Source organism: Xiphias gladius, chromosome 19 (assembly GCF_016859285.1).
Source record: "Xiphias gladius isolate SHS-SW01 ecotype Sanya breed wild chromosome 19, ASM1685928v1, whole genome shotgun sequence".
Classification (NCBI taxonomy): Eukaryota; Metazoa; Chordata; class Actinopteri; order Istiophoriformes; family Xiphiidae; genus Xiphias; species Xiphias gladius.
Window position 1 is genome coordinate 6755471 of NC_053418.1, and position 12691 is coordinate 6768161.

Sequence of the window (12691 nt, forward strand, 5' to 3'; positions counted from 1 at the left end):
TTTGGAGATTTTTTTTCGATTTTCGATTACACGGGCTATTGAAATTAGGATGCGCCGCTTTCCCCCCCCTCCCCACTCCCTTAGCTTGGTGGCTCGGCTGCCTTTTCGTGATTGACAGATGAAATTGACACTCGGGCTGCCTCTTATCAAGCGAAGCATTTCAATCCGCCGCTAATTGCAGATGTAGTGCCATCCTTTTCTTTTCTTCGCGTTTGATTGCAAGGGAATACAGCCTCCTATTGCGCACGAGAGGAATGATCGATCACATATAGTGGGCTTTTTTTTGGGGTTTTTTTTTTTTTCTCTCCTTCTAATTGCATCAAAATGTCTTTTGTTGCCAGGGTTTAAATGCAGGAGAAACTGTTATTCGTTGTTTTGGACCGGATATAGAGTGGGTTGGGGCAGAGATGCGTAATGCGCAGAGCAAACTCCATCTTCTCTCCAAATAGGCAGCGTTCAAGACCCGAAAATGGTGAGTCACAAACATCTGGGCGAGCTTGGTTTGCAGCCTTTTGATTTCTTTGTCCTTCAATCTGTGTAAGGCTTCGTTGATTCCTCTTCTCGCTCTCTTGCTAAACTTTTTTTTTTTTTTTTTTGCATGCCGGATCACCTCCGCAGGGCTCCGCAGGTTTAGCAGAGGCGCAGGTTTAACCAGGAGGAGGCTATAGACTGCACCTCTGGGCGTTCAACATCAGGGATTTAGTGCAGAGTAAAGTCGCCAAAACTCAGTTTATCCACTCTTAATTTTGCAGGTTAGAGTTCACCTAATGCAACATTTTAAGCTTCGTGCTGGGGCTTTTAAATGAAACTTAAATATATAGAATATCACTGGAGAAAATAAAGCTTTTCTGGAGCTTTTTTTTTTTTTTTTTTCCAAGGCTGGATCTTCATGTTACCACCACATCCCTGGTTGTGGGCTGACATATTTCCTGGACTATAGAAATAAAATCTAACAAAAAAAAAAAAAATCTGCAAGAGACGATGAAGCGAGTCTTCTCTTTGGCCTAAACTCGTCTTTTCTGACGCAGTCTAAGTCGGAGGTGAAGAAGGAGTCCGCTGAGTCCAGCCCGTCGGAGGCCGCCTGTCTCTGCTCTCCTCCGGCGGCCAAGAACCAGTGCGCCAGCTGCGGCATGGAGATCCACGACCGGTACCTGCTGAAGGTGAGAGGCGAGGACCCGCGGGAGGGAAAATTAGAAGTATGTCTACTCTCTACTCAGCAAGAACAGAATGTATCCAACGAAGAGATTTAGGCTCCAAGTCTTATTGTGATTAGCAGCTTTTTCTTTTGTTCTTTTATTTTTTTTTTGTCTTTGCAACCAAAGATTGATCTCAAGAAAATAAACGAAAAACACAGAATTTTTCTCATGCATTGTTGTTTTCCTTCTGTGGCATTTTCTCCACAGGCTTCTGTCTTTCTTTCTTTCTTCCTTTCTTTTAGAAAAATCTATAAATAAGTGAAACTGCGCAGAAAACGAGCTACGGAGAATTTGTTTATCTTTTTGGGGGGAGTTGTTTTTTTTGTTTTGTTTTTTAATTCGCTGTAAGGAAACAGGATTTATGGGAGGCTGTTAAACAACTTGAGGAGAGTCTGGTTGCTCTGGTTATTGGTCGTGCGCGCTAAGTCGTGCATTAGTCTGTAAGTGTGATTGTGTGCGATCGTGTGTGTGTGTGTGTGTTTTTCTGTTTTTTCTTATTTTTGGTTTTGGTTTTGGTTTTTTCAATCCCCACAGGTCAACAACTTGAACTGGCACTTGGGATGTTTGGAGTGTTCGGTCTGCAGAGCGTCTCTGCGCCAGCACAGCAGCTGCTACGTCAAAAACAAGGAAATCTACTGCAAACTGGATTATTTCAGGTAAGATCTGTCTTGATCCGGCACCGATTCTGCTTCCGCGGCGCCTTCAGCTGTTTGCTGATTATTTTCATGACGCTAAAAGCTACAATCTCACACACGCTACCATTTTCAGATCATCAGCAAAGTTCCTTTTTTTTAAGTAAAAAAAAAGGGTTAATGAATGTGAAACTATTTATTTTTAGTAAGTCCCACATCTTAACACAGTTATGGATTTTTTTTTTAAAGCGTTTATTTTTAATTACAACCTTATACATGAGGTTCAATTCCAATTTGTCGATTACCGAAATTGAATGAATTAATTCAGCGACTGAAATGTTTATTTATTTTGAAAGTTTATTTTATCCCCATTCTCTTTTTCTTTTTTTTTTTTTCTTTCTGAAGTTTATTCTGAAAAAGAAATTGCACATTAGTTTGCGCACGCACTCTAAAGCGGCGGTTTATCCTCGGCTTTCTTCGCGGCCCAGTCCCTTTTCGCCACAGTCGCCTCAAAGTGCCTGTGTGGACTACGTGAGAAACAAGGGCACTGTGGCGAAATAACGCAGATAAATGAAAAATATGACCGGAGCGTTTTTGTTCATGCGTTGCTGCCCCCCCCCCCCCACACACACACACAACTGCGCCTGTGCAACCAGAAACCTTAATACTGATGATTTATATATTTTAATCTCCCATTGACTAACCCCCCCCCCCCCGCCCCAAATTCTTGTAAACGATCCTTTATGAACTAATGTTTTCGATACAATATCCATCCGTCCTCTTGTTTTTCATTTGAACAAAAAGTCGTGCAGACGGAAAATAATCGCACATTACTATCATCGTAACGGATTCTACGCATGCAAGATCGTATGTCAGTGCTTCTCCACCTCTTTAAATTTGGCTCTAATTTGAAGCTTTAATTTGTAAAACACTTGACCTCTACACCTGAACGGAACTGAATGAATTTACAGTGAGGGGTTCGAACAGTGACTGATGACTTAAAGATTATTTTTGTCAAGGTGATAAATCATCGGGCACCACATGGTTTATTTTTCTGGGTGTTTTTTTTTTCCTTTTTTTTTTAAACGGCTAAAACGGAGCTTTGCTCTCCAAGATCAGCTATGGACTCGAGTGTAACAAGATTTGGCTTCTCAGTTTAGGGAAACCTGATTTTCTCAGTGGAAAAAAAAAAAAAAAAAAAAAAAAAAGGTTTTGCAGAATGGACTATAAATGGTCGACGGGAGTTTTTCAGCAGAATATGTCGCTGCTGGAAAAAAAAAACGTGTTTTTGAAACTGAGAGCCAGACCAGATCAATGAAGACAACAAAGTGGGCGACTGCCCTAAACAACATAATGTGATTTATTGCAACTTTGCCCAAACTTCATGACCCTGTGTCATGGTGGGACCCCGCCGTCAAAATCTGGTGTTAAGACCTTAGAACTTTAGTTTGTACAGGGCTCACGTGGAGCATCTTCCTTACTCAAGTTGTCTTTAGTCAAATTACCACAAAACCAACTGATTTAATCCATCATCCATTTATAGAAAAAAGAGTCTGGAAACATAAATCATAAGCTTTGAGGTTAAAAATCTACATAACATTATCTTTCATTAATTTAGAAGTCTCTTTGGTGGAGCTGATCACAGTTTGTGTACACATGCAACTTGTGATAAGGGGTTGCAATTCGATACTGCTTTGTTTTAGAGGGGCACAAGCCAAAAAGTTTGGGGACCACAGACAAAGACAATAGAAGATATTGTCCTGGGCTGTTTTACCAGATGAGTTTGTTGGGTTTTTAGGCAAATAACCACCGAAATCCAGAGAATCTCTCCCGAATCTGTGTGGTGGAATAATCTCTAAAAACTCATTTAGACCAGTGGTTCCCAGTGCTCTTGCCTGTAACCCCTGAAAATGAAGCATTGTCGACCTGTGACCTGGTTTTCCTTTCTGAAATGCCTGGTTTGAAGGATTTTTGGAGACCGGATGAGACAAGTTATCTGGTATTTCAAAACAAGAGTGGCAACATTTTCTCAGATTTAGGGATGGGGGAATCCTCTGTTTGGGAACTACCGATTTAGACCATTTTAAAAACTTCAAAAACTGCAACTGAATTTCAGTGTTTAGCTCACTGTGGAGATGAAGAGAGGCTCTCTGACTCCTGTCTAAAAACTTCCTGCCATAACGGATCAACAATAACACTCCTCTGCACAGATGTTATACAAAATGCCACAGAAAAACAATACAAAATATTATGCGGGACCGTTGAAGAAAGCCTCAGTTATACAGTGGGTTATATTTTCTGCGTTTCTGATTCAGATTACTCATCAGTTTCGTTGTGTTTAAATGAAATGTAACTGCGGCCTCTGTGTGCTCTGTAGTTGTAATATGAATTGATACAATATCAAATGTGTGGAAAAAGAACAAATTAGCGTTGAATGCAGACAAAACCAAAAGTATGACAATAAGCACAACTAGAAGGAGGAAAAAATGAAACCATTGTATTTAACATGTAGAAACCGAAGAGGGGGCAGAAGTCAAATTACTGAGGATCGAAATTCAAAAAAATGCGGCAGGGATGGCTGGATGAACCGCAGGCTTCTCACCCAAAGATATTCAAAAACTTAAATCTCATAGTCCAATATATAGCCAGATCAGCTACTGCCGTGCAGTGTGGGGCAGTGCAACTCACAGATATGAACAGACTGCAGGCTGCACGAAACAAGGCAGCCGGACTGATCCTACGATGTGGGTTTGAAAGAGGAGTGAGTGACCTGCACTACAGGATGGGATGTCCCACGGTAGAAAAGCATGTGAGACAACACTCAGTGGCACAGAGGTTTAAAACACCAGTGTGTATTCGGGACAAATTATTATTGGTACGTGATAAACACAAAGTCATTATAAAGGAATGGAGATAAAAATCTTTACTAAATACCAAGGGCAAGTGGATCTTTATTTACAAGACAATTAAACAATGTAACTCAATGTAATAATGTGTTTACAGACCAATACAACTGATGTATCGTAGACTGTAAGTTCTTATTGCAGCTGTAAACAAACTTTTATTATTGCACTGTCGGAGTGTGTGTATTAGTTTTGACATATACAGATGTGTTTGTCTAAATGATGTGCACCTACAGTGTATTTTAAAAGATTCTTGTAATGATCAGGGGAAAAAAAACAAAAAAAAAACAATCGTGACTTTTAACCTGCAGCCAACATTCACCTGCCTGTTTCCTTGTTCCTCACAGTAGGTTCGGCACTAAGTGCGCCCAGTGTGGCCGGCAGGTGTACGCCAGTGACTGGGTGCGGCGGGCTCGGGGCAGCGTGTACCACCTGGCCTGTTTCGCCTGTTTCTCCTGCAAGAGGCAGCTGTCCACCGGGGAGGAGTTCGGCCTGGTGGAGGGCAGGGTGCTCTGCCGCAGCCACTACGACATAATGCTGGACAACCTCCGCAGGGCTGCCGAAAACGGTAAAATTCGTTATCAAAAATGCATCTCTGATGATCCAGTCAGCAAAAATATATATGAGTTATGGTCAGATTAATGTCCTGATTGGACCTGGGGCAAAAATTTGTTGTCGGGGCCCATATTGACCTCCACTATACGTGTCATGTACATTAAGTCCTCAGTCACCCAGAAACCAACCAGTACTATACAGCTGAAATGATTAGTTGATTAATCAATTAGTCATTTAAGCCTATTTTTTTTTTTTTTTTTTTTTTTAAGCAAAAATGCCAAAAATTCTCTGGTACCGGCTTCTCACATGTGAATATTTGCTAGTTTTTGTAGTTCTCTATAATAGTAAACTCAATGTCTTTGTGTTGCTAACTGTTTTGTCAGACAAAAACTGCAATTAGAATACGTTAACTTGAGCTTCAGGAAATGGCGATGGGCATTTATCACTGTTTTCTGACATTTTTTTAGACTAAGCGATGAATTAATTACTAAAGAAAATAACTGTCAGACCCATTAAATGTTCTATATGTACGTTTTTGCTATTGCAACATAGCCAACGTTAGCATTAACAGCTGTTTACCTTCCACTCCAGAAGAAACACATCAAACTTCATTCCTTTACTCACCAAAGGCTGTCTCCAGCGTTGGAAAGCAACGCCAATCTTAACTCTTGTTTTGATTTTATTTCTACGATTTCTTTTCTTCTACTGAAGTTAGCATGCTAACCAGCTAGCCCCGGCCTGTCCCGTCTCGTAATGCCACTTTACGATAGTGAATCACCGTAGCGTCCAGTCTGCACTCAGTTCAGCATGAGAGGATGAAGAAGTAGCATGTAAAGAACGACGTTTGATGCTGAACTTGCAACGTTTCTTTTAGACTGGCAAGTAAACACCTTTTAATGCTAATGTCGGATATGCAGCGATAGCAAAAACGTACATATAGCACCTTTAATAATGAAGCTGAATTGTAAGCTGTAACTTTAAAGTACTCCTGTGATGGAATAATACGACCTTGTCTGAGATTTTCCGTGTGTTAATTACTTCAAACACAGAAAAAAAAATGAAGTAATTTGATAAAACTCAACTTTACAACAAATGAGCTCCATATACACTGAAACAGTTAAAGGTCCCTCTTCAAGACCAGGGCCACAAGATGGACGATGCGGTACAGTTGATAGTTTACTTCGGTGGTGCAGATTCCTTGAGCTTTAAATTTCCCAGTGCTCCCTTTAAGTTTGCTATCAAGGAGTGCTTTTTCCGCAGATAACATCACAGACACTGTATATTCTGTAAGAGCTCAGTCCAGCTCTTCCGTCGCAGCCGCGTAAAATCACGATTCAATCAAACATAAAAATTCACATTTCCTCCTGCCTTATTTTCAACGTGAAATACCAATATTCTATCGGTGTTAACTTCTGGACTTTAAGATAAAGATCTGAGGGTTTGAACACCCAACATGAGATTAAACGATGGACCTGCTTCAACATCTGTAAGGTACGGTTAATTGAACTTGGAAGAGAAGGACGTTTTACGGGAGCTCTAACAAAGATAATCACAGTTAGAAGAAAAAAAAGAAAATACATAAAGTAATATTTCATGCATCAGTCCGTCTTGCTCCGTATGGATCTTAAAATTTGTATCAGTCTTGTTTTTGGCTATATTTTTCACACTGATAACTGTTCCAGTGGAAGACTGCTCTCTGCCGTGCTTTCATAGGCCATAATGGTATAAATACTTTGGACTGTGCGGTTGCTGGCAGGGAAAACATTTTAATTATGTTGCGCGGTTTGTTTGGACAAATCTTCAGTTTCATGAAACAGACTCTGTGGAGCTGTAACGAGATTGGCCTGTTAACTCTTACCTTGTGTTGTGTAACGTAACAATATCATGACTGAATTTTTACGTCCTGGGTGAAGCGTCATAAGAAACCTTGTTGTGATTGTCTTCAGGTACAGGACTGACTCTGGAAGGGGCGCTGCCCTCCGATCAGGACTGCCAACCAAAACCTGCCAAGAGAGCGCGGACATCGTTCACTGCTGAGCAACTGCAGGTAGATTCTGCTCTGGCATGTGTATGTGTGTGCATATTCAGATCCTTTACTTATCCTAAGTAAAAGTACTAGTATCACCCAAAAAAAAACTCCATTATAAGTAAACATCCTGCATTCAAAATGATACCCATTACGTACTTTTACTTAAGTAAGTATAAACAGGAAAAATCTACTTAAAGTAAGTATAGTAAGTGCGGTAAGTACTTAATTCAAAGAAATGTCCCCTGGGAATGAATATAGTATATGTTGCATATGTATATGTATAATAATATATTATATATTATATCATACTTGGGTTATTATTACTCATGCATTCATGTTTAAGCAGAATGTAACTCATGCTGTTGGTTAAGGTGAAGCTCATTTTTATTTATTATACAGGGCTGCAGCTGATGATTGTTTGAATTATGGATTAATCGGCTCATCTTGATCAATCCATTTATTGTTTGTTTTTTAAAGCGTAAGAAAATGTCGAGAAATGTCCACCACGAGTGCCCAGAGCACAAAGTCAAACCTTCCACAGCCCAAACCACAAAATGAATCACGTTAGTGTCACTTAAGACGAGGAAAAAGCAGCAAATAATCACATTTGAAAAGATGAAACCATGAAATGTTTCAGGCTTTATTTGCATAGAAATGACTTGAATAATTAATCAGTTACCAAGACAGTGCTGATTAATTTTGTTATAATTAAAGTGATTAATCAATCTAATGGTTAACACTAAGCTCAAATTTTATATACTGTGTGGTAGTTTATTTTGTTTTTGTTTTTTTTTTTACAAAGCATCATATTTTAAAAGTTCTTGATGTGTTGTGTACTTAAAATCTGAATTTAGAAAGTATCTAAAGCTGTCAAATAAATGTAGTGCAATATTTACCTGTGAAATGAGGTGGATTAGAGGTATAAAGTAGCATAAAATGGAAATACCGAAGTACAAACAAATACCTCAGATTTATTTAAGTTGGGTGCTTGGGTAAATGCACATAGTTACTTTCCGTCACCTGGTACAGTGCAGTATGAAGTGTTGCTTCATATTGTCTGTCCACGCAGGTGATGCAGACGCAGTTCGCTCAGGACAACAACCCTGACGCTCAAACGTTACAGAAGCTGGCAGAAATGACGGGACTGAGCAGGCGGGTCATACAGGTGGGCACCGACGAAACGTGACAGTATGGTACGAGATTGTACTGTATTATACCACACAGAAAAGGGTTTGTGAGATAATTAACACGACGGGAGCGAAGAAAAATATAGATTTCAGCTCCACAAAGTCATATTAAGTTTGGACTTCTATAAACTTTTCTCTAAAATACAGGATTGTTCAACCTTTGCAGGCTCCTGGAAATATTGCAAATGAGAAAAGGAAAATCACAGTTTTTTTAGACACATGGAACTTTTGATTAGGGGTTGCAGTTCAACACTGCTTTGTTTTAATGGATTATGAGACAAAAAGTTCGGGGACCACAGACAGAGGCAATCCTACACATCTGGAATATACAGCAACCAGTGATGCATTGAAGGCCAGGACGGAAAGCAGCATTAGAGAACCATAATTTTGACTACTTTATGTACTGCTGGGTAACTTAATCTATAATCATATATCATCATATTGCGTAAAACAAAAGTTAGAAAACAACCATTTTCCTCCAGAATTCATCATGGCGAGTTGGAATAATCTCTAAAACCTCTTTTAGACCAGTGACCTGGTTTTCCCTCTGAAATTGCCTGAAAAAAAAAAGTTATTTATATAAATTATCCAGTATTTCAAAAACAAAAGTAAGACCTCAAAGTAAGATGAGTTTAATTATAAGTTTTACACACTAACACCATTACGATGACGGGCAAAATCCTCCCAAACCACACGGGAATGATTTCTCTGGCCAGCTGGGCAAAGCGGGCAGCTGCTCAGGGACCCCAGACCCACCCCCACCCCCTCGGGGCCCCAAGAGCCCAGGTTCACTCCACATCAAACACATCATCCATAATTTGATTAATTGTTGGAATTTTGGAACTTGAAGTGGGACTCTGAGTCAGAATCTAATTTTAAGACCTCATTTGTTTTAGTTTATATGGAGTTCATTTGTTGTTGTTCCAATATCAAACCAATGGGCCATCATATGAGAACTGTAAGACTGCAGCCAACAATTATCTTCATTATCAATGGGTCATTGTTTGGACTTTAAAATGTCAGAAATCAAGAGTTTCTGTCAGACAAACAGTTGAAAACCCAAAGATGTTGAGTTTACTATTATAGAACAGTAAGAAAACTAGTAAATATTTGCTATTGAGAAGCTGGGACCAGAAATTTTTTGGAAAACTTTTGCCTTGGGAAATAATGAAACTGATAGGTACAGGGCACCTCAGGATGTTAACTAATCAAATGGGTTCTGGTGAAAGGAGCAAGAGTCAAACCTCAAACCTAGATCCCCCCCCCCTGCTTGCTGCGTGTTCACATCATCTGTTATATTTCCACCAGGTTTGGTTTCAGAACTGCCGTGCGCGACACAAAAAGCAGCCGCCCCAGAGCAGCTTCTCTCAGAGCGCTCCGCTGTCCAGGATGCCTCCTTCGCTGCCAGAAGATATCCACTATTCCCCATTCAGCAGCCCCGACCGGCCGCATCTACTCGCCCTTCACGGGTACCTGGACAGTGAGTGTCAGCTCTTCATGTTAGTGCCACTTTTGTTAGGGGGACAAAAGAAGACCGTCACACGTGGAAAGTATGCTCTTTAAAAAGCAGAATGATAAACTGCTTTAAATGCTTTGAATACAGGATATTTAACTATTGAATAGAGATTTAAAGCTTTTATTTGTTAAATGATATATGATATGCAGAGATGGAAGTACATTTACACAAATATTGCACTTAAGCAGAAATCTAAGGTACTTTGCTTGCGTATTTCTATTCCATGCTACTTTATGCTTCTACTCTTCTAGAGGGAAATGTTGTTCTTATTAATGCAATACGTTTATCTGCCATCTTAAGTTACTTTACAAATTCAGATTGTACATACAAAACATCTGCAGAGCTTATAAAATATGAGGCATTGTTGTAGATTAAACTCAGTAATATAGTAGTGTAGTCAATAGTACCCAGTAGTATGGGCATGCTGCTTTATACTTCTATTGGACTACATTTCAGAAATATTGTACTTTTTAACGAATTTAAATACATTTTAGCTCAAAAGTTATTTTACAGATTAAGATTTTACATAAAAACATATGATCAGTGAATGAAATTTTTACTTTAAACTACCCATCAGTGTATTCAATAGTTAAAATCAGGTCCATCTCACTTTTATGCATCACGAGTACTTTTACTTTTATACTTCTGATACATTATTATGGAAATTTAAATACATTTTGCTAATAATACTTTCACTGAAATACATTTTTTAGTGCAGGACTTTTACTTGTAATTGAGTATGTTCATATCGTGGCATTGCTGCTTTTACTAAAGAAAAAGGTTCTGCATACTTCCCCCACCTCTGATAATATTTGTAGTGAAATACATGGTGCCATGCTCTTCAGGCCTTCCTTGAAAAAAAAAAATAAATAAAGGCTAGTATGCAGTAAAGAGTAGTGATTACAATAACAGTCTAAATGAGGATTAGAAAGAAATATAAAGGATTAAAAATTAAAATAAATAAATGCAATATAAGTATTAAAATGTAGAGTAAATTTATATTTGATCAGGTGTGTGGGTGGACTGTGCAATGTTTGAGTATATATTTATTCGCAGAGGGATCCCTCCGCTCCTCCTGAGGTTTCTTCCACTTTTTCACCATTAACGGTTTTCTCTGGGATAATACAGCCCTTGATTTACAGTTTAACTCTGTTGTAAGACTCAGGTACCAATAAAGCTGGTTTCTACTGATACTTAAATGTATGTACAGAGGATGAAAACAACACTATGGGAGAGAGCAACAATTTTATGGGGAAAGAAGAAATAAATTATACTCTAAGTATTTTGTATAGATACTGGGTAACTACGGAGTACAGTACTGGGGAAAAAACTGAAGTTTGGGAAGACTTCACTGATATTCTGCAGAACCTGTAAAGTAATTATGGTGTAATGTATGTCACAGTTACCATATGCTCCCAAAATTTCGGGGGTACAGTAAAGTAACGAAAGGGACTTCTGGAAACTCTCTCAAAACTTAAACGTTACCGATGAACATCAGTAGCGGAAGAAGTGAAATCAGTATTAGCAGTGTAGTAATAATCTGTTTCAAGTAAAAACCATACATTCAGAATTTTACTTGAGTACAAAAGTACTAGCATCAGAAAATAATACCAAAAGTAGAATAATGGCAGAATAATGTGTATTATATTACTGTATTACAGTTACTGATGCATGAATGTGTAGATGACTTTAATGTTGCAGTTGGTAAAAGTGGAGCTGATTTTAATTCCTTTATATCCGGCTACAGCCTGCGAATTTCTCCCAAGGGATCAATACAGTCCGATCTTATCTTATCTTACTGTGTCTTTGCCTCTGAAATGTTGTGGAGTAGAAGCAGAAAGTGGCAGAAAGTGGAAATACTCAAGTACAGTACGAGCAGCTCAGAATTGTACTTGAGTAAATGTACTTAGTTACTTTCCACCACTAAGGAACATAAAAAACACATGACAAGGGTACTCACCAAAGCTCGGGTACAGCAGTTTTATAGTTTTGGGGTAGGAAGCTCCAATCTTGGAATAATGAGGGATTTTATGGAGCACAGCAACGTACTTGTAGGGGACTTACCAGGTTAAACGTGGATAGGCCAGTTAGCCAGTCGGCTCACATTCTCTGGATTGACTACAGCCCAGTAAAAACAAATGCTTTTGCCTTTTGCTCATGGCAGTTAGGTATTACTTTGTTGGTTCTGCAGAATATCAGTATCAATGACAACGTTTTTCCCAAACTTCACACAGTTAATTTCCTCTTTCCTGTAAAATGCCCAGTTGTTATCCCCTTGTATCCCCCTTGAGATTTTATCTTCTGCCATTCTACCTACATTTTAGGAACCAGTAAGTAAGTATTTTATTGGCACCTGATTTGTACAGTGAAATTACAGTGTAAATTGAGGGTTTTATCGTAAAGTTTTACAGTTTTTCCTTATCCAAAGTGAGGGTATAAGGATAAAAGATTTCATATGTTGAACAGATTGTAAAGCTCTTTGAGGCAAATGTTTGATTTGTAATTTTGGACTATATACAAAATGGCTTGACTTGAAAGGATGTTGTGATAAGTGCTGAAGGCTCAAGTTTGAACCACCGTATTGCAGTTTCAAAAATATGCATTCTGAATCTCTTTTCTTACATTGGATGATTTCCGCAGACAAAAATCTCTCTCTGTGGTTTAACTCATGAT

The 12691-nt window shown here is 38.9% G+C and overlaps 1 protein-coding gene across 1 annotated transcript in view; it reads left to right on the forward strand.

Annotated features, from left to right (window-relative positions):
• lhx6b (LIM homeobox 6b) overlaps window positions 1-12691 on the forward strand; it is a 32280-nt gene that overhangs the window by 18839 nt on the left and 750 nt on the right. Inside the window, exons 2-7 of the mRNA XM_040154633.1 lie at window positions 1029-1160; window positions 1731-1852; window positions 5079-5299; window positions 7233-7333; window positions 8385-8480; window positions 9811-9982. Coding sequence (XP_040010567.1) covers window positions 1029-1160; window positions 1731-1852; window positions 5079-5299; window positions 7233-7333; window positions 8385-8480; window positions 9811-9982 — 844 coding nt within the window. The remainder of the gene's footprint in view (window positions 1-1028; window positions 1161-1730; window positions 1853-5078; window positions 5300-7232; window positions 7334-8384; window positions 8481-9810; window positions 9983-12691) is intronic.